General features: G+C 54.9%; 1 protein-coding gene across 1 annotated transcript; it reads left to right on the top strand.

The window, feature by feature from the left end:
• Positions 1–8433: 8433 nt before the first annotated feature.
• On the top strand, positions 8434–20030 carry ABCG4 (ATP binding cassette subfamily G member 4; the record flags this gene model as incomplete). Its single annotated transcript, XM_080816172.1, has 14 exons — positions 8434–8671; positions 12987–13104; positions 13228–13360; positions 13499–13549; positions 13782–13927; positions 15100–15223; positions 15354–15468; positions 15656–15798; positions 17200–17298; positions 17520–17688; positions 17788–17888; positions 19217–19375; positions 19534–19652; positions 19805–20030. 14 exons carry the CDS (start codon positions 8434–8436, stop codon positions 20028–20030), a joined length of 1941 nt encoding a protein of 646 aa, XP_080672298.1.
• Between the last annotated feature and the right edge of the window lie 1840 nt (positions 20031–21870).

The raw sequence follows: 21870 nt of genomic DNA, 5'->3' as shown, positions 1-21870 counted from the left end.
CAAAATCTTGAAGAAACAAAGCCCCCCCGCCCAAGTGTATTAGACCATGAAGCATATATAAAGACATCCAACTGATTATAGTTTCTTTCGAAAATACACAGTTGACCCTTGAACAATGTGGGGGTAGGGGTGCTGACCCCTCACGCAATTGGAAATTCATGCATAACTTTTGACTCCCCTAAAACTTAACTGGTGACAAGAAACCTCACCGAGAGCAGAAGCTGTCAATTTACATGTTTTGTATGTTGTATATACTCTACTGTGTATTCCTACAACAAAGCTAGCAAAAAAGTGTTTTAAGAAAATCATGAGAAAATGGGGCACCTGGGTGGCTCAGTGGGTTAAAGCCTCTGCCTTCGGCTCAGGTCATGATCTCAGGGTCCTGGGATGAGTCCTGCATCAGGCTCTCTGCTTAGCGGGGAGCCTGCTTCCCCCTCTCCCTCTGCCTGCCTCTCTGCCTACTTATGATCTCTTTCTGTCAAATAAATAAATAAAATCTTTAAAAAAAAATCTGAGTACAGTTGGACCCATACAGTTCAAACTAGTGTTGTTCAAGGGCAGCTGTATATAGTAATGATCAAATTCTGGTCTCAGTTTTTTTCTTCCCTTTTTTTTTATGCCCTTGTTTTGTGGGTATTCTAAGGAGTGGCTCAGGCTGCCCGCCCCCCCTCCATAATCCAGCATTACCTATGCTTCCTTTCCTCTGCTGAGCAGTGCCTTGAGGGTCAAGCTGATGCCTGAGGTAAACGGCCTTCCATACCAGTCTTCTTAGCCATGCCCACACCATGCTCTGAATCACAGTGATTCTGGCCTGCTACCATATGACTCCCATTCTCCAGGAGGAGGGGCTTCTGGGCTCAGCAGGCATGGGTTAGCAAGCGCTGGACCCAGTGGCAGGGGTTACTGAGTCAAAGCAGCCAGAGGTCTGTGGGAGGCTATCTGAGACGGGATGGGGGAGGGTGGAAATTTGGAGGGTGACAATACTAATTTGATCGCCTTAGGGTTTCATCCAGGTCAACCCATGAGTCAGACATCATGGCGCCTGAAGATAAAAGAGGCAACCTGTCTTACTCTTCTTCTAGGAGTGGGGCCAAGGGTTGGGGGGCAGTGGAGGTCAGGAGAAAAGCAAGTGGCCCAGTAGTGCGGAAGCTAATGCTGCTTTTCTCCTACCTGGGGCAGGTCCACGATCTCAGAGAAGAGCGCAGAGGAGCTGAGTGAGTATAGAGAAGTGATTCCCCAAGGTGAGTAGTGGGAGGAATGGTCACAAGGAATAGTCTTCTTCTGTAAGATTATGACCTATCAAATATACGTAAAGAATGGTAAATGAATGAATGAGTTTTGCTCAAGCAAACACCAGGAATCCCACGGTGCACTTTGGGAATAAGGAGCATACCTGTTTCATGGTCAACAGCAGGAATTGAGGCTGAGAGGGAAGGTTAGTGGGGACGACTGAAAACTTGCCATTCCATGCTAAATAGCTTGAATGTCGACCGGGCAAGGAATATAGAGGATGAGTAGAGAGACGACACGAGGAGGAAGGAATGGAGACACCCCTTCCTTTTGAATAGAGGGAAGGAGGGATGGGTGGGAGAGGTGAGGGCCTTCATGTCTGGTTGTCTCTATTTCCTTGAGAAAGTAGGAATTAAGGTTTTGAGGATTTTTTTTAAGATTTTATTTATTTATTTGACAGAGAGAGAGAGATCACAAGTAGGCAGGGAGACAGGCAGAGAGAGGAGGAAGCAGGCTCTCCACGGAGCAGAGAGCCCAATGCGGGGCTCGATCCCAGGACCCTGGGATCATGACCTGAGCCGAAGGCAGAGGCTTTAACCCACTGAGCCACCCAGGCACCCAGTTTTGAGGAGTTTTATAAGAATTGTCAGGTTTTAGAATTGCCATTAAAAGATACAAGAATGGGATAGATCACCTGATGACACAGCTGAGGTTGAAGACCAAGATCAGGCAGTGGCAACTTCACTACAACCAAACACTTTTTTGTTTAAGACACTGGCACCCCCCCGGAGCAAATGCAGAAGACAGCCCTTAGGGTTGACCCCCAACCAGGATGTGTATTGCGTTGGCCAAGGAGCAGGGTAATTAAAGCATCTGGAGAAAACTGGACAGGGAGGTCCTGGGAGACTAGAAGGTAGTGGTTAGAATCAAAGCACTGGAAGTTCCAGGGTATCTGGCTAGCTCCGTCTGTGGAGCGGGTGACTCTTAGTTTCAGGGTCATGAGTTCAAGCCCCATGTTGGACACAGAGCTTACTTAAAAATAAAACAACCCCCCCAAAAGAACCCCACAAAGCATCAGAGGTTCCAGTAAGGCTTTTGGAGATTAGAAAGCAGAAGGGAAAGCTTGTGGTGAAAGGACATTTTTTTAAAGTGGGGGGAGGGGCAGAGGGAGAGAGAGAATCCCACGTAGGCTCCCCCCTCAGCGTGGAGTCCAAACCGGGCTCAATCCCACCACCCTGAGATCATGGCCGGAATCGAAATCAAGAGTGTGTCGCCTAATTGACTGAGCCACTCAGGAGTCCCAGAAAGGGGACATTGTTAAATAGTGCTATTCAGAGTTCACAGTATGTCTAAAAGAAGTCAGCTGCTGCGTGAAGACAAGTCGCTGTAGTGGAAGAGTCCAAGGGAAACGCCTACCCAAAGAGGCCTTTCTGCCCCCCGCCCTGGAGGAGTGGGCGCTGTCTCACAAGGGGAACAGGCCCCAGAGAAACACTGGCAGACACCTGCTCCAAGGCTGGTTCCATGAAAAGGACACAGCCAAGAGGTGTGGGGAGAGTTCAAGTTCTAGGGGAAGGAAGACGACAGGCTGAGACTGGGAGAGGGGAAATGGGAGGGATCTGAAGGAAAAAGAGAAAGAGACTCTTGGGCAGAGAACCTTGGCATTTTACAGCTTTGGAGAGCCCCTGATTTTCTTCGTAGCAAAAGGAAATAGCACTACCTAGCGAGAGAGATGGAGAGGTACATATTACACTTTAAAAAATGCACTTCAGCGTTGCTTGATTTTGTATATATATTGTGTTTTTATAATTTTAAAAGACTAAAGGTCTTTTAGAAAGCGACAGCAAGAGCTTCGCCTAGTAGCTACCCCTTCACTGCTGGGACTTGGGCCGAGGATGACTCTGGCAGCCTCCCTGCCTATGGACCCCTCATTCCCAGTCCTGGGCTGTGTTTCCCCCAGTGGCCAGCAGAGGGTCTGTTGACAAATACACTTTAAAATCATTCTTTCCAAAGAGGAAAGACTAGCATGCTGGGCAAGGGAGGCACCGTGGATGGGGGGCCTGGGGTGATGGAAGCAGAACTGAGATGGTTCCAGAGTCCCCAGTTCTGTTCCTTCCCACCTCCCAACAGGACACTGCTACCCTCCTTTTCCCATAGGTCCTCAAAGCGCCTTACCAACTGCTTCTCCCATAAATCCCGGCCCAGGGCAGCCCGTCTGCTAGGTTAACTCCTGGGACTTCAACTGAGACAGGAATTTTCTGCTTCTGCCTTGCTCCTTACAAGCCAATTATCACCAACCCTTACCTGGGTCTAGGGAACCTGCCCAGGGTGGAGGCTCTGTCTTGGGAAGGGAGGGGTCTGGGGTGGGAATTGAGGAGTTCCTAGAGAAAGGAAAAGATCAGTCTCAGGGAGTGGAGGAGGGCTTTTGGGGGAAGACATGGATTATCCATCTGAGGGAAAGAAAGTCCATGGTAGGAGATGGGGGTGGGGTGGGTTCTGGGAATGATGAGGTCTAAACAGGAATGAAGGTTCTCTTGAGCAATGGTTCTCAAAGTGTGGTCCCCAGACTAGCAGCATCAGCATCACCTTGGGACTTATTAGAGAGGGGAATTCTCTGCCCCCCCCCATGTTGAATCGGAAACTATGAGAGTAGAGCTAGCAGTTTAATAAGACCTCCAGATGATTCTGACTTGTGCTCAAGTTTGAGGACCACCAACCACTCTTGAGTTATGAGATCTTTTCTAGGAACTAGAGATGTGTTCTAGGGAATCAAAGGTCTGATCTGGGGAGATATGTGGTGGGAGTATCTCCTGGAATGGGGAAGGTCTGCCCTAGTGGACCTCTAGAAGGTTGGAAAGGTTTTATATCCTAGAATGAGAAGAGGTCTGTTCGTAGGAGTGGAGATGGATCTGCTTACAAAATGGGAAGGTGAAATATTAGAGAATGAGGAAGGGTGACATAGTAGGTAACATCACGGTTTTGAGTCACTAAGTCTTGGATTTGGATCCCTGGAGCCATCATGTTAGCTGTGTGAACTCATACTTGTAACTAACATTTCTTTTCCTTTTGTTTTTAAGATATTTATTTATTTATTTGACAGACAGAGATCACAAGTAGGCAGAGAGGCAGGCAAGGAGAGGAGGGGAAGCAGGCTCCCTGCTGAGCATAGAGCCTGATGCGGGGCTCGATTCCAGGACCCTGGGATCATGACCTGAACCGAAGGCAGAAGCTTTAACCCACTGAGCCACCCAGGCGCTCCGTAACTAACATTTCTGAGCACCAGTTTCCTTACCCGAAACTCGAGAGGCTAATACTGTCCTCACAGAGTTGTCATGAGGGCTGGTTAGACCGTCCAGTCAGTGGTTAGTTATTGAGTTATTCAGTGTATTTTCTGGGTCCAAGTTCTAGGAATTCAGGGGAGAAAGATGCAAGCCTATCTCTTTCCCCAGAAATCATATCTCTCTGCCAGCTACCTAGCACATGGTAGGCATTCGATAAATGTAGTTTACCTTCCTTTGCCAAGGAAATGGGAGATTCTTCTAGGGGAAATAAAATGAAGCATGTTAATAAAAATAAATAAAATGGGGTGCCTGGGTGGCTCAGTGGGGTAAAGCCTCTGCCTTCGGCTCAGGTCATGATCCCAGGGTCCTGGGATCGAGCCCCACATCGGGCTCTCTGCTCTGCAGGGAGCCTGCTTCCCACTCTCTCTCTGCCTGCCTCTCTGCCTAGTTGTGATTTCTGTCTGTCAAATAAATAAAATATTTTAATAAATAAATAAATAAATAAATAAATGAAGTATGTTTCATCAATTCTTGAGAATAAGCACTAAGCTCTTGGACCCTTGAACCTCATAAGAACTTTTCAAGGCTGATCTGCAGGATTTTTTTTAAGATTTTATTTATTTATTTGACAGAGAGAGAGAGATCACAAGTAGGCAGAGAGGCAGGCAGAGAAGGGGGGGAAGCAGGCTCCCTGCTGAGCAGAGAGCCCGATGTGGGACTCGATCCCAGGACCCTGAGACCATGACCTGAGCCGAAGGCAGAGACTTTAACCCACTGAGCCACCCAGGCACCCCTGATCTGCAGGAATTTTATCATGTCTCTTTCACGGATGAGGCTCAGAGGTGGAAAACTTTGCTTAAGAGCATGGAATGAGTAAAAGCATCACGGGTCAGAATGCAGATCTCCGACTCCGGATTTAGGACATGGAATATGAGCTCACAAAGTGAGGAAGGGACAAGGGACATCCTCCAGAATGGGAAGGCCTGTTCTAGGGGAGAGAGAGGACTTCCATGGTTATATGGCAACTGTTCCAACCTAGGGAATGGAAGGTTCAGGGAGGGTAGTAGATCTTGACTTCCTTCCCAGTGGGATCAGCTCAGGACTTCTATAAACACTAAGACCTGAGTCCCACCTTAGAGATCAGGATTAACAGGTTTGGAATATTACCTGGACGTCTTTTGAAATTCCCCCAAGTGATGCTTATCACAGCCAAGACTGAGGACCATTGCTCTGGGGCATGGGATGTGAATCCCACGGTGTGGAAAGCCAATCAAAGACTTGGAAATGTTGGTCTCTGAAGCTGGGGAAGCCTGTCCAGAGGAAAAGGGGACACGGTGTTCCCAAGAAAGGGGAGGAAAATCTCCCGAGGACTGGCAAGTTGTATGCCAGGGAAAGGAGAGGAGTGTCATTAGGACGTGGTGGTTATCTTGAAAGAACAGAAGAGCCTGCCCAGAAAATGGAGGGAGACAAGCCATCTGGGAATAGGGCTCTGAGAGGCCCCCCGAGCAGGATGGGTAAAAACAAAGACTTCAAGATTCAAGCCCTGGTCTGCCGCCGACTAGAAGCATACTCTCGGGGACATTGCTTAACCAACTTCCTTATGCCCCTGTTTCTTTATTTCCAAAGAGAGGCTGTAATGCTTGCCTCCTAAGGGCATGATGAGAATGAAATCAGGAAATGCCAGGTCCATAAAATGATTGCTCAGTAAATGCAACTGTTGGGGATGGGGAGTCGCTACGGGAGACTGGCGGTTAACTTGGAGAACGGGGGTCCATCTCGAGAGTGAGAACTTTGGTCCTGAGGGATGATGGTGCTGATGTAGGCAGGGGATGGGAGGAAGGGAGGGAGGGCTGGATCCTAAACACACTAACCCTCACAGTTACAGGGCGGAGCCTGGAGATGTCCTGCAGGGGCCGCCAGCTTCCAGGCTGTGATGAGGCTGGAGGAGGGGCTGAGGAGCAGAGGAGAGGTTTGACTGCTGGTAACCTCTCAGCTGCTGCAGTAAGGAGGTGGCAGCAGCCCCGGCGGCCTCCCCTCCCATCTGTCTTTGCTCTGTGACAGGTGGGAACTTAAAAGCTCAGGCCACGTGTCTCAACTGGCTAACCTACTTACCCCTAGAAGACTCAGCCTGGGCAGGCGGGGGCCAAGAGGAGCATGAGGAAGGAGCAAAGCAGGGGAAAGCCCCAGAGTGTTCTGGAGGACCTGCGTTTGAAGGCTTGTGGGCTGAGGGAGAGCATGACATGTGTACTAGAAGGTGCCCAAGGCAGTGTCTGTGAGCCAGGTGCCATTGCCATGGTGCATCTGTGCATCCAGCATCAGGCGTGTGCCTGTCTTAAAGGTCTGAATTTGCCTGGGAGAGTAAGGACTTCTGTCTGTAGTTGGAGTAGGCTGAGTTCTAAGTACCGCTGTCACCTCCCAGCTGTTTGCAAGCTCTCCCAAAGCGTCCACCGGCCTTCCCTTCTTAACTAGTTAGGGAAGGTGGAGAATGGGGTGGGGAAAGGGGAGGAGGCTCTCCCGGGACTCTAGCTTTCAAAGCCTTTTTATCTAGTTTGGGGAATCGCTGGAGGAAGCCTGAGCTCAAGGGCCAGAACCGGGGGAAACTGATGGAGTGGTGCAGACAGTCTGACAGCTTCACAATCCCTTGAGAAGGATGGCGTCCGCACCCCAATGCCCACCCCATCCCCTGTACGCACACCACCATCGTCAAGTCTGTAACCCAGGGACCTGTCCCCACCGAGCGACTTCAGCTCTCCTGCCCTCACTGTGTTCAAGTCGGCCCTTCGCCGCCAAACCCCCAGTCCGGGGTCCACACTGCGCCCGCTCTGGCCCCGCGTCGCCGGCACTGCTGTCCCTTTCGCCGTGCTCGCCCCCCACCGGCTGCGGGGCGGCGTGGGCCCTTTAAGAACAGCCGGACCGGCGAGCAGTAGCTGGGAGGAGAGCGCGGTCGCCCGCCGGGCTCGGGAGGACGCGGCGCCCAGCACCGGGCTCTGGGAACCGGCTGTGCGCTGCTGAGTTGGGGCGCGCCCCCATCGCCCCTCCCCAGCGTTGTCATCTCTCCGCGGACCTGAGGCCCGGGCCCTCCCCGGTCGCCCGCCCCGCCCCGGCCCCGCCCCGGCCCGCGCCGCCGGGACCGGGAGCCGGGCCGTGGGTGCCGCAGCCGGAGGCAGGTGAGGAGGGCCCGGAGTCTCCATCCCCGGCCCGCGGCAGCGCCAAGCTTCTCGGTCCGCACCGCCCCGGGGGCGCGTCAAGGTGACTAGGCATGCGGGAGATAGGGAGGGGGGAACCCGCCCCCGGGGACTAGTTGGCGGTGGCGGCGGGGGGCGGTGGTCTAGAGTCCCGGTGGTGCGCCCGCCTTTGGGGAGAGTCCGGGACGCGCGGGCGCAGGGGAGCCGGCGGGAGGGGCCGGCCAGGGGACGCGCCCGGGGATGGGGAGGGGGATGCAGTGGGAGGCCCAGAGCCTCCTCTTCCTCCGCCTTCTCCGCGGTCTGCCCTGCGCGCACCCGGGTACCCTGACCTCCTAGCGGGCAGCCGCCGCCAGCCGCCCCTGCCCTCCTCCCCGCCCCCCAACCCTTCAGTCCCCAGGGGCTGCTGGCCTGCGGGGTAAGGAGATTAGAGCCGCCGCGGGGAGGGGGGAGCGGGTGAGGGCTTCTAGGGGCTGGGCTGGGGCCAGGCTGGGACCAGACTGGAGCTGGGGCTGCCTGGACCGAGGAGAGGTCGAGACTGAGCGTAGCTACGACGGGAGTGGGGGGCAGGAGTGGGCAGATGCTCTGGCGGTGGGAAGTGGGGTGCTCCCAGTAGCGGGTCTGCCCTTAGAAGGAGGCGGGCAGTGGGGGTGGGGAGCATTAGAAAACAAGGAGGCTTTGAGCCAGGGCTTGGGGGTCTGCCCCGAACTGAGCAGGCCCTCTCCCTGCAGGCCGGCAGCGCGATGGCGGAGAAGGCGCTGGAGGCCGTGGGCTGTGGACTAGGACCCGGGGCCGTGGCCATGGCCGTGGCGCTGGAGGACGGGGCGGAGCCCCCGATGCTGACCACACACCTGAAGAAGGTGGAGAACCACATCACCGAAGCCCAACGCTTCTCCCACCTACCCAAGCGCTCAGCGGTGGACATCGAATTCGTGGAGCTGTCCTATTCCGTGCGGGAAGGGCCCTGCTGGCGCAAACGGGGTAAGGGAGCAGCCTGGTGGGGAGCTGTGGAGCCCCCAGGAGTTGTCTCTTAGAGAGCTGGAGGTCTGGGTGTCCCCCGTTGCCCGAGTTCCGCCCCAGGAGGCTCTGTGTGGCTGAAATCTCAGCCCACCGTGAGCTATGCATGCAGCTGACCGGCCAGGTCTGTGCTACACCACCACTCCTCACCGCCTCCCGCCCTCCCCTGCACCTGTGAGCTCTGAGGTGGGACACCAGGTTCAGCTGTCGATTGAGGTTTTCCTCCTCCAAGATGATACTACAACCTCTGGTCCCTAAGTGGTCCTGGAGGAGTTTCTTTTATTTTAGGTAGAATTCCTTCCTTGGAGGCCTGGCACGAGAAAGTCCCGGGCTGTGTTTCGGCCTTCCTCAGGGATTAGCAGTATCCTTGTACCTATAGACACTGCTAATTTAATTTTTTTTTATTTTTATTTTTTTTAAGATTTTATTTATTTATTTGACACAGAGAGAGAGAGAGAGCAAGAGAGTGACTACAAGCAGAGAGAGTGGAAGAGGGAGAAGCAGGCCTCCCATTGGGCAGGGAGCCCGATGTGGGGCTCGATCCCAGGACCCCAGGACCATGACCCGAGCCAAAGGCAGATGCCCAACAACTGAGCCACCCAGGCGCCCCGACACTGCTAATTTTAAAAGATGTTCTCATTCCTGTCATCTTACTTCATTCTTGCTGAAGTCCTCCGAGGCAGGGAGGGTGAAGGTTTAGCAGGCTGGGTGACATCCCCATGGTACGAGTAAGGAAACTGAGGTTCAGGAAACTTGAGTCACCTGACAGGGCCACACAGCAAATTAGTGGCAGAGCTGGGACCAGAAGCCAGGTTTGCCAGCTCTCTGTGGATTGTTCTTTCCTTCTTGACGTCCCTGGTGCTGCATTCCTATCTCCTCCTCTTTTCTTTCATCAGCGCGGGTGGGTAAGGTCTGGGCTCTTGGAACTTTCTGAGGTCCTTGGAACCTTCACCAGACCCTGGAGTCCTTGCCTCCTCCTGCCCTGGGCAGCTTGAGCTGGGAATAGAGAAGCTGAGGGGTTTTTTGGTTTTGTTTTTTGTTTTTCCCAGAGCTGGGTGTGGGTCAGGGGTGGAGCTGGGGCATTGTTCTCTGAGATTTAAGAAATAAGTTTGGGGTGCTTCCGAGCAGGGCTGAGCAGGAGCTGTCTCTGCATTCCCCACCCTCGCTCTCTCACGAGTGCCCAAAAGGTCACAGGGCCTGAGCCAATGGCAACTGAGGCCTCTGGGCCCCCTGCTGGGGGCCCTGTCCCAGAGCAGCCTCTGGATCCTCAGATCAGCTCTGGGCAAATGAAGAGGTGGCCGTATTTCCTACAGTCTTGTTTTTCCTCAGTTTTAAGTAGATAAGTTATTTTTTTTAAGATTTTATTTATTTATTTGACACAGAGAGAGATCACAAGTAGGCAGAGAGGCAGACAGAGAGAGAGGGGGGAGTGGCTCCCCGCGGAGCAGAGAGCCCCATGTGGGGCTTGATCTCAAGCCTGAGATCATGACCTGAGCTGAAGGCAGAGACTCAACCCACTGAGCCACCCAGGTGCCCGAGGAGATAAGTTTTAAGGAACTAAGAAAGAAATGTAGCTAGAGGGACTGGTTGCTTCAATGCACCAGCCAGATTGGCGTCCCTGACTGGGTGCTTCCCTCCTTCGACCTTGCCAGCCCCCTGCTCTCTACTATCCATTTTGCTATCTCTTCTGTCCCTTGCCCCTTTCCTAGCCCACTGTCCTTCTCTCTTTGACTTGTCTTTTCACTGGAGTCCCTCTCCCCTTGCCTGAAGGACGGAAAGCCATTAGAGGTAGGCAGAGAGGAAGAGCGAGGGATGTGGAGAGAGGGTGGTGTCTGCCTTGCCCAGGTAGGGACTTGCCACCGGTCTCCCCTAATTATATATGATGTTTCTTGTTTTTCAAAACACTTTCCCATTAGTTACTATTAAACATCTCACTCAATAGTCACAATAACCCTATTATGCCTTGGGAGGAGATCTTACTGTCCTTATTTTATAGATGAGGAAACGGAGATCCTCAAAGATTAGGTGACTTGACAAAATTGCAAGAGTTACTGACAGAGGCGGGACCAGAACTCTTGTGCGTTTTTACCTGGAAGAGCTGACAGGTCCTTCCCGTGACAAGCAGCTGGGACCAGTAGGCGTTCGAAGACTGGGTTCCTAGCCGCCTGTCCACTGGATGACCTTGGGCCTCTCTTGGACTCACTTTCTTCATCTGTAAACAGGGATGATAAGAATCGTCCCCGCACGGGCGTGTTGTGAAGCTTAGCCGAGACGTTTTCTGTGAAAATGCTTGGTGAGAGGCAAGTGTAAGATGATATATGTATTAGGCATCAGTGTTCAATCTGGTGCTTGGCTCGAATTAAATGAGGGGAAGGTTCCTCGTCGCCTGTTTCCTCTCCTGCCAAAGAGATCACTTCCTGTCAGTGGGTCTGAAAGGTGTTTGCTGGAGTGCACAACCACACGTCGTTCTGATTGGTGGTGATAATCCCTGAGGCAGAGGGATGGAGCCTATGACTTCCCCTCTCCCAGGGAGGAACTTGCTGTGTGACCTTGGGTGAGTCACTGGATGTCCCTGGGCCCCAGCTGGCTCATCCGTGTTGCTATAGCAGCAATGGAAGTAATGAGTTTGTAAACCCTAAAGCACCATCCGGGCCGCTGGTGTGATGGGGACCCCACAGTGGACAGCAACTGAGTCTCCTGCTGAATGGATGTGTCCAGAGGGACAGCTGGGTGCTGCGGAGGGAGGGTGAAAGGTCACATCCCTTCACTGTCTCTGCTAAGCAGGTAGAGGAGAGAGGACACTGAGCTCTGTGGGGGGTGGAGGACTATGGTGGCGAGCAAAACCTCCAGTAGAGCTTCGTGTTCTTGCCTCACTGAGGGAGGTTTGTAAGCCTAATAGGCAAGGCTTGCCTCGTGGGCTCCCTCCTTCCTCTCCACCACCTTGTTTTCCCAGGCGACGCCATGTAGTCTCTGACCTCCGCTTCTAGATATGCTCTCACGTAGCAGAGCTCTCCCTCCCAAGGACTGGAGAGCCTTGACTTCCCTCTCCATTTTTGAATGCTGCTCATCCTTCAAGACTTTCCTCAAATGCCACTTCTTCCATGAAGCCTTCCTGATTTTTCCCTTGTCCCTCCACCCTCTTCAATTCCGTTTTCTTCATTCTCATTGTACATTATTTGTGCTTCTGTTTTAACCTTATTTTATTTCTCCTCAGATCTATAGATGTTTCCCATATTTTTTTACCTAGACCATGACTTGCTTGAAGGCAGGAAATGTGTCTTCTTCATTTTTTTGTCCAGTGTGTGGGACAGAGCTTGGAATGTAGTAGATATCAATAAGTGTTTGTCAAATAGAATTAATAATAAAATGTCACTTTTTAAATGTACTCTATGTGCCAAGCACTGTGTCATATGCTTTACATATATTATCTCATTGCATCTTTATAGCAACCCTATGAGATAGGTACTGTCATCCTCATTTTATAGATGAGGGACCTGGAGCTCAGAGAGGTTAAGCAACTTGCCTGAGGTCCCACAGCTGGTAAGTGTGGAGCCAGAATTTGAACCTCGATCCACCTGACTCCAGATCAGTGCTCTTAATGCATATGCTACCTCCCCCAGGGAGTGAATGAATCATGAGATTTTTACCGGGCCATATCGGAGGCTGCGAAGACAAGCCTCCTGGGCCAAGAGAGCACAAAGAAGAAGGCTTTTTCAGAACGAAACAAAAGTTCTGAGAACCCGTTCTCCTAGAACCCATGGTGAGCCTCTAGTACATGCCAGACAGTCTGCTGAGGTCACAAAGATGAGTAGGACACACGTTCTAGCCCCAAGCAGCTCACATACTAAGAGGCTGGGGGACAGGGGTGAGGGACGGGCACAGCAACTAGCAAACATGCTGGTGTGTGCAGGGGCTGTGCAAACACAGAGGACATTTAACCACTTTGCTCAGGCCGATGGTTGGAGGGAGTGAGAGTGACTGCTGCATTTATAGAGGGGGAGCAGGGTCGTCTATAAACTTGATGCCCTCTCCGTGCGCATCCACGAGGTGTGGAGGTCTTCTCCTGGCCTACAGGAGGGTGTTCTCAGCCTCTGGTACTTTGATGTTGGGACTTGGCCCTTCTAGGGGAATAGGCAGACACGGTGTGAATCTCAGTGCTGCTCAGAAGGTGTTTCTCCATCGTCATCAATTACTCTCCCCCCCTCGGCCGCTCCTCAGAGTTTCTGTTGCCTCTGTTCACCGTAACCCTGATCACAGGTTCCTTCCTCCCTCGCCGCAGGTTATAAGACCCTCCTCAAGTGCCTGTCGGGTAAATTCTGCCGCCGGGAGCTGATTGGCATCATGGGCCCCTCTGGCGCCGGCAAGTCCACGTTCATGAACATCTTGGCAGGGTACAGGTGAGGACGAGGCCAGGGTGGAATGGGGGCAGGAGCCAGGAAGAAGGATCCCCCGGGGAGCTCAGAAGGTATTCTGAGGTGGCCTTGACCCCCCCCCCCCATCTGCGACCAATGTGCCTGCAGGGAGTCTGGAATGAAGGGGCAGATCCTGGTCAACGGGAGGCCACGGGAGCTGAGGACCTTCCGCAAGATGTCGTGTTACATCATGCAGGACGACATGCTGCTGCCTCACCTCACAGTGCTGGAAGCCATGATGGTGAGGGCTGGCGGGCCCGCTCCCTCTCCCAGCCCCTGCTTCCACCCTCCGTCCCCATCCTCCTCGGTTGGTGGCTAAGGGGACAAGGCAGGGCCCTCCTCCCACGCGTACCTGACCTGCCTACTCTCTGGGCCTCAGGTCTCTGCTAACCTGAAGCTGAGTGAAAAGCAAGAAGTGAAGAAGGAACTGGTGAGTGGGGAAGAGAAAGGGGTGAGGACAGGACAGCTGCCCTTCCTGTGCTTCTAGAGTTCTAGAGCCTTGAGTTTGCCGGGGGAGGGGGGCGGCGGGAGACTGGACCCCAGGCTGGGAGACTGGAGGCCAAGTGGGCTTAAGGGAATGCTTCTTTAAATTGGGGTGGTGTGGGGGTGGGGAGGAGCGGAGATTCTGAAGCTGACCTGGGGTGGGTGGGGGGTCGGGCCAGGTGACGGAGATCCTGACAGCACTGGGCCTGATGTCCTGCTCCCACACGAGGACAGCTCTGCTCTCCGGGGGGCAGAGGAAGCGCCTGGCCATCGCCCTGGAGCTGGTCAACAATCCGCCCGTCATGTTCTTTGATGAGCCCACCAGGTAGTTCTTCCCTCCTCTCCCACCAGCATGCTGCCTCCCCTCGCCCCCAGCCAGGGCAGGAGGGCTACATCTTCTTCACGGCCAGAGACCAGAGTCTGTGCACAGCAGCCTCCCAGAGCGAAGATAAGGGCTTCTCCTCATTCGTTCCTGCCAATCCCGTTGCCCTAGCAGCCCCATCCTTCATGCAGGCAGAAATCCTATGTCCTCCTTGATGGATGCCTCCCTCTCCCTCTCTTCCCCACAGCCAATCCGTCATCAAGTCCTGCTGACTCTACCTCCTTCCTCTGTCTCTCAGATTCGCCCCACCCCCATCCCGAGTGCCCGTGCTTAAGTTCTGGACCTCCTCAGCTCTCGCCTGCATTTCTGCCACAGACTCCTACCCCCTCGTCTTCAGTCTCTCCCAGCCAGTCCTCCCTCTGAGCTGCAGCCGGGGAGAGCTCTCTAAGAGACAAGTCTGGCCATACTCACTACCCCACCCCCCCTTAAAAACACACAGCGATTCCCATTTGCCCTCAGAACAAAGTCAGAAGACTTAGAGGTCCTGGCCTGAACCTACTTCCCCAACCTCACATCTTGCTCCATGCTGGCTTGTATTTTATGCTCTAATAACACCAAATTGCTTATAATTCCCTGGGCCAGCCATGTGTTTCATGCCTCTAAGCTTTGCACATGTTGTGTCTTCTGTCTGGACTGCCCTTCGCCACCACGCCTGCCCTTCTGCCTTTAGCTGGCTCAGCTCCTTCCTCTTCCACACGCGCTCAGGAAACTTCTCTGACTACCCCCAAGCCCCGTGCCGCAGAGCTGAAGCCTCCCCCCACCCCCCGCCCCATGTTTCTACAGCACGTTCCACATCATCTCGAGTGATCTCTGTGCTTCTCTCTCTCCCTCCAGACCAGAGTCTATGTCTTAGCCATCCATCATGGTCATCCCAGTGCTGGTCATTCAACAGGTTCTCACTCGATATTTGCTTGTTAAATGGAATGGTGCTTGGGCTTCTTGGTACCTCCAAAGGCCGGCACTGTGTAGCATGGGCAGGCTGTCAGGTGGCCAGAGGGACTCCCTTCCTGCCAGCTCCAGCCCCTTCGGAGCAGCTGCCCCACTTCAAGCACTCCCTTCTCTTGGCACTGCCCAACTCACCACCGCCCCCCACCCCGTGGCCTTTCTCTGGACAGTGGTCTGGACAGCGCGTCCTGTTTCCAAGTGGTGTCCCTCATGAAGTCCCTGGCCCAGGGGGGCCGCACAATCATCTGCACCATCCACCAGCCCAGTGCCAAGCTCTTTGAGATGTTTGACAAGGTGAGTGGCTCTGGGCTTCCCAGGGCACTGGCCTGTGGCGGGGAGAGAGGGAGGGACATCAGGGGAGGGGCTGGTGGGGCCCACCTAGTGGACCGATTGTGCTGTCCTCACCCCTCCCTTTCCACCGCAGCTCTACATCCTGAGCCAGGGTCAGTGCATCTTCAAGGGCGTGGTCACCAACCTGATCCCCTACCTGAAGGGGCTTGGCTTGCACTGCCCCACCTACCACAACCCGGCTGACTTCAGTGAGTGGCAGGGCAGGGGGGCTGGGCTGTGGTGTTGGGCCAAATCGGGAGGATCGGCTCCCATGCCTAGGTCTCCTTGGGGAGGTCTCACTGTCCCCTACCTTCCCCACATACTCATGGAGGGGCTGGCTTGCCCTCGGGAACCAAGGAGTGATCTTAGCCACGAACTCCGCTCCGTGTCTCCCAGTCATCGAGGTGGCCTCTGGAGAGTATGGAGACCTGAACCCCATGCTGTTCAGGGCTGTGCAGAATGGGCTCTGTGCCATGGCTGAGAAGAAGAGCAGCCCTGAGAAGAACGAGGTCCCCACCCCGTGCCCCCCTTGTCCTCAGGTGAGTAGGGCTGGAGAGGGCAGAGAGGGAAAAGTGGGGGCGGGCAGGTGGGACCCTGGATGATGGCCCTGCTTAAGAGGCTGTCCCCCAGAGGCATCACAACCATTAGGGACTAGGAAGAACTCAGAACTTGGACTAGACCTACTGTGATCTGCAGCGTGACCTTGGGCACGTTGCTCAACCTCTGTTCATTTACGTGTTCAGCAAATTCTCAGTAAGCATCTGTAGTGTGTTGTCCTCAGCGCCGGCACGGGGCCACCTGGTAAGCAGACCCAATGCTGCGTCTCTTGCCTCATGGCTCATGGGTCTTGCTGTCATCTCCAGGCCGGAGGTGATGACACTGAGCTCCGGTGTTATCTCTGTAAATATCTGTAAATCTCTGTCACGTAAATCTCTGCACCAGGGCTGGTACAGCAGATACTGGTTTGGTGCCGGTTCTCATTCCTAAATGAGATACCACGACCCTGGAAAACGTCCCCGAACTGAAGGCGAGCTCGTGCAGCAAGCCAGTACAAACAGACAGCGGGCTTGTGCAGTGAAGGAACATTGGCGAGTTCCTGGTGTAGGGCCACCCAGGAGAATGGGGAGATAACGGTCCCCAGTCCCACACTCCCCAGTGGCTCATGAGCGAGGGTTTTTGAGGCCATGACTTGGGGCAGGGGTCTCTTGAGAAGCTGGTTGTCATTGAGCGAAGACCCCTGAGGTCATGCCAGCAGGCGCTCGGTGCTGTTTCATCTGGTCCCCAGAGGTCTTTTCCATCTCAAGAGACTTGCTTCCTGAAAAATACCCTTATTCTTTATGTTCAAGGTTTCATCTGGTCCATCTGGCGATCATGTCTTTCGGGTAGTGCTGATGAGCCACTTGGAAGCTAGCGGGGTCGCGTTCCTACACGTCCCTTGGTCTGTCCAGCTGCACCCGGGGGCCCTGTGACCTCCAGTGTTCATTCTTTCACCTGAACTGACAAGCTGGATGCCAGCTTCATTCAAAACCCAGGAGGGCTGGCTGTAGTTGTTGCCGCCATTATGATCATTGTTTCATACGATTGTGGCACAGGGGGCAGAAAGGCACTGTGGCCTTCGGGTAAATGTTTCTTGAGGGAGTGAAGACAAGAAGAGGAGTGACTGGCCTGCTCTTAGCCCCCACAGTGTCCTCGACATCCTTGCGCTCTCCTCTCTCTCAAGTTTTTACTCGCTCCTTACGTCTCTCACCGAATCTCGCTCTAATGCATGACCCTGAGGCCAGCTTCCAAGCATGCACCTCAGTGGTGGAGAGTCTCCCATCAGCAGGAAGGGCCTGGAGGAGCCCTGGCCTGGGGAAGGGCTCGAGGGTTTTCCCATCACCAAGCTGGGTGTGCAGTGGGTGGGCGGGGTGGGCTCGCCTGACCCAGTGTCCTCTCCCCAGGAAGTGGACCCCATTGAAAGCCACACCTTTGCCACCAGCACCCTCACACAGTTCTGCATCCTCTTCAAGAGGACCTTCTTGTCCATCCTCAGGGACACGGTGAGGCATCACGTTGGGGGAGAGGAGGCTGGTACAGGCCTGCCTGGCTTATGGGGGGCATAGGATCTCAGCAGCTGGGATGGGAATTCTCCCCCACCCCCACCAGCCAGCCGTCTCCCAAGGCACCCATGGGTCTATGTGTCTGTGAGGGCGGCTCTGAGTTCCTACCCCAGTTGGTCTGCCCATCCCTGGCCTGTGGCCCATCCCCTCTCCTCACCCAGGTCCTCACCCACCTGCGGTTTGTGTCCCACGTGGTCATCGGCGTGCTCATCGGTCTCCTTTACCTGCACATTGGTAACGATGCCAGCAAGGTCTTCAACAACACCGGCTGCCTCTTCTTCTCCATGCTCTTCCTCATGTTTGCCGCCCTTATGCCAACCGTGCTCACCTGTGAGCTGAGCCGCCCTGGGCGGGGGGGCCAGGGGGGTGGGTACTGGGGGTCAGGGTCAGGGGCTCAGACAGCAGCGCCTCACCTGCCTGTGTCCTCAGTCCCCTTAGAGATGGCGGTCTTCATGAGGGAGCATCTCAACTACTGGTACAGCCTCAAAGCGTACTACCTGGCCAAGACCATGGCCGATGTGCCCTTTCAGGTAAGCCTCTTCCTCCCTCCCCTCTGGCTTCTCCCATCCTGGCTTGCTTGCCTCCTTCAACCTTGTCACCTGCCGTCCTCTTTTTCCCTTCCCCTCACTTAACAAATAGGCGGGGAGTACCTACCGTGTACCAGGCTCTGTGCCGGGCATGGAGATCAGGCAATGAATAAGACAGATGGGATCTTGACCTTGCGGAACTGATGTTCTTATGGGAACAACCAATGACAGACAGACAGTGATGAACATAATAGCCCTACGAATGCGTCTGTGGATCTTTTTTTTTTTTTTTTTTTAAAGATTACTTATTTATTTATTTGACAGAGAGAGATCACAAGTAGGCACAGAGGCAGGCAGAGAGAGAGGGAAGCAGGCTCCCTGTCAAGCAGAGAGCCCGATGTGGGGCTCAGTCCCAGGACCCTGAGATTATGACCCAAGCCACAAGCAGAGGCTTAACCCACTGAGCCACCCAGGCGCCCTGGGTCTGTGGATCTTATCCGTGGCAGTGGAGGGCAGCTAGTGCGGGTGCTGAAGACTTACCACCACTTGTTAGCCGCGAGACACGGAGCAGCTGCCTGCCTCTCACTGCTTCCGCATCCCCATCTATCAAGAAGAAGGATGAGAGTATCCAGCTCGGGATTGTATGGGAGAAGTCAATGAGTTAATACACGTGAAGGACTTCGGCTAACGCTTGGGACGTGTGAAAGTGCCCGATAAGCGTTAGCTGGTTTGGGTTGGTTTTGTTGCACTAGCCTCCCCTCCCCTCCACCCCATCCATGCTCCGAGGCCACCAGTAATCTGTAGGGCAGCTGTGTGCAAATGAGGAAAAAGCTGGGCTGGTGCCGCACCGAGCTGCGGTGCATGGCCTCGTGAGAAGAGCACAGCAGGACCTCGGTGTCTGGTGGCCTCTTGATTGGGTGCCTAGTGCAGGGAACAGCCTGCATGATGGTCCGTGCTAGGCTTGATCGCCGGCCCCTTGGACTTGACCGCTCAGAGGGGGATGACACGTGCTCACCTGCAGAGTTAATGAATCAGCAGTATAAAGAACCAGCTGGTCCAGTTTAGGAGCTCAGATATGGAGATGTCACCGTGCCTGAACTGGTCAGAAGGGGTCCAGTGGAAATGGTGTCACTGGAGGAAACAAGGGGACAGGCCCAGCCCGGGGGGCCAGCACACACCAAGCGTGGGGGCGGCGGGACCAAGCGTGGACACTCTAGGAAGAGCTAGTGCTCCGGGGGTTCCCGCCCAGGTGGCGTGGAGGGTGGCGTGGAAGGTCCTGGCATCTGCGGCCCCGGCTGGCGCCCCTGCTCAGGCCCATGCCCGCCCCCCAGGTGGTGTGCCCGGTGGTGTATTGCAGCATCATCTACTGGATGACAGGCCAGCCGGCCGAAACCAGCCGCTTCCTGCTGTTCTCCGCCCTGGCTGCGGCCACCGCCTTGGTGGCCCAGTCTTTGGGGCTGCTGATTGGAGCTGCCTCCAATTCCCTCCAGGTGGGAGGGTTGGCCCTTGGGGATCCGGGGAGGGGATGGCGTCTGGTGGGAGGAAGCCGAGGCTGACATCAGGAGTGGAAGGAACCTCTGGGAAACCACAGGGCCACCCCTGTCCTGGTCACTCCTGTGATGGCCCGGTCCCCTTCCTTCCCCTCCAGGTGGCCACCTTTGTGGGCCCAGTTACCGCCATCCCTGTCCTCTTGTTCTCCGGTTTCTTTGTCAGCTTCAAGACCATCCCCACTTACCTGCAGTGGAGCTCCTACCTCTCCTATGTCAGGTCAGTGCTGCGGCCCGCACCGTCCATCCCTGCTCCTCCCTGCAGGAGCCCAGGCTCCAGGGAGGACAGAGTGGCTGCTGGGCCCCGGCAGTCTGCCCGGGGAACAGGGACCCTATGCTCTGTATCCAGCTCTGATGTCCCCGCATGCACAGGTATGGCTTTGAGGGTGTGATTCTGACCATCTATGGCATGGATCGAGGCGATCTGACCTGCTTGGAGGAACACTGCCCTTTCCAGAACCCGCAGAGTATCCTCCGAGCTCTGGATGTGGAGGATGCCAAGCTCTACCTGGACTTCCTGGTGTTGGGCATCTTCTTCCTGGCGTTGCGGCTGCTGGCATACCTTGTGCTCCGTTACCGGGTCAAGTCGGAGAGATAGAGCCTCACCCCGGCCTGCGCCCCAGCCCCCGCAGCGGAAGCCCCCAGCCCCAGCCCTCTGGGACTGTTTTAACCTTGTAGACTTTGGCACGGGTTGCTGGTGCAGCCACGTTCTCCTCTCTCAGCTCCTCCCCGGGTTGGCTGCCTGGACTGCGCTCCCAGCCGTGGCCATGGTCGTGGCCACGGTGGGGGGGGGGCTCCAGCCCTCCCCACCATGTCCAGGAGTCTTCCCAGTTGATGCAGTTTATAGCTTCCTCCCTACTCTCTCCAACATCTGCATGCAAAGACCACTAGGAGGCTGCCACCCTCCTTCCCCCACCTCGTCCCCTGTCTCTGTTGTCTGCTTTGGGAGCCCCAGGTTCTCCAGGCCCCCATTTACAACTGACCAAAGTGGCCCCCTCTGGGGGTCCCCACCACACAAGTGTTTGTAAACTGGGCTGATCTAAGGTTCGGGTTCCAGGGCTGGGCCCTGGCGGGGTCCCCTGGAAGTCCCATTTGGACATTGGAACGGAGCAGGGAAGGCTCTGGAAGTCTCTTCCTCCTCCTCACCTTCTCCCCACCCCCAGACCTGGCTGATTTGGGCAATCTGCTGGAACAGAAGCTGGGTTTTCTGTCTGGGTCATTCCTCCCAATCCTGGGGATTGGAGAGGCCTGGGGGCCTAGGATGCCCCGTCCCCTTCCCTGTCCCCTTTGGTGAGGGGTAGGGTCTGGTGGCACTGCTGCAATAATGTCTGTGTTTCTCTCCCACCTGCCGCTGGAACCGGAGAATGCACTTTATTCTGGGACGTGAGCAGGAGAAGACCAAGCCTCCTTCTTGCTTCTCCTGCCCAGTCCTGTGACACTCCCTCCCCTCCCCAGAGTTACAGGCACATACATGCGAACAGGCAATCTCGGCCTGACACACACACGCTGTCCCGTATGGCTCCGAGGAGGAGTGGTGGTGGCATGGTGGTGGTGGCGGCGGCGGTGGGTGCCATAGGAAGGGCAGTGCCCACCTCCTCTGGGGATGCAGCTTTGACTGCACGGATGAGGCTTGTGCTGCCCAGGGTGTCCTGGGACCCGGGGTGTCTACCCCCCGAGTCTTCTTTCCCCTCCAAGTCAGGGATGGCACAGGGCACTAGCTCCCTGGAGCTCAGCAGCCAACACAAGCACAAGCATGGGCAAAAGTTGGCCTTGGCCACTGCCACCCTGTGGCCCTTCTTTTGTGCATCAGGCTGGCATTCTCACTCCCCCGCCCCTTCCCCAGCCGCCTGCTGGTCATTCGAGCTCCTGCCTGGGTCTGTGCACACCCTCCTTACCTTCCCGTCAGCCGAGGTGGCCCCGGGGCACCAGAGCGACAGACACAGAGCATGTCTGGCTTTTGTGGTAGGTCCAGACTCGCGCCACTTCTGATCTCCCCTTCCCCCAGGGCTCTCCCACTGCTTTTTCTTGTGCACACACCACTCTCCCTTCTCGTACCCTGCCACGGATTCTCCCCACCGCCCAGAGATGCCACTTGTATTTGTGGGACTTTGCCCATTATTAATAAAACCTATATTTATACAGTATGCAGTGCGTGAATGGGTCTGGCTGGGGCTCCTGGCCCTGTGGTCTGTGGTGGGTCTTCAGAGCACTTGAGACAAGTCTGTGAGCTTTAGAGAGTTTGTGGCAGGGGGTGGTAAGTTAGTATATGTCAAGTGAGTGAGTGTACATCCTAGGAAATACCTGTGTTATGCTTTATAGGTTGCAAATGCTTCGTGTTCATGATCTCAATGGAGTCCCATACCCACTTTGCATTATCCCTCATGACCACCCATTTTCCAGATGAGAAAACTGATGTGGGTTAAGTAACTTGCCCAGGG

The sequence above is a fragment of the Martes martes genome, assembly GCF_963455335.1.
Source record: "Martes martes genome assembly, chromosome: 10".
Lineage (NCBI taxonomy): Eukaryota > Metazoa > Chordata > Mammalia > Carnivora > Mustelidae > Martes > Martes martes.
The sequence above is the reverse complement of the archived record's forward strand: the minus strand, read 5'-3'. Positions and strand labels throughout refer to the sequence as shown.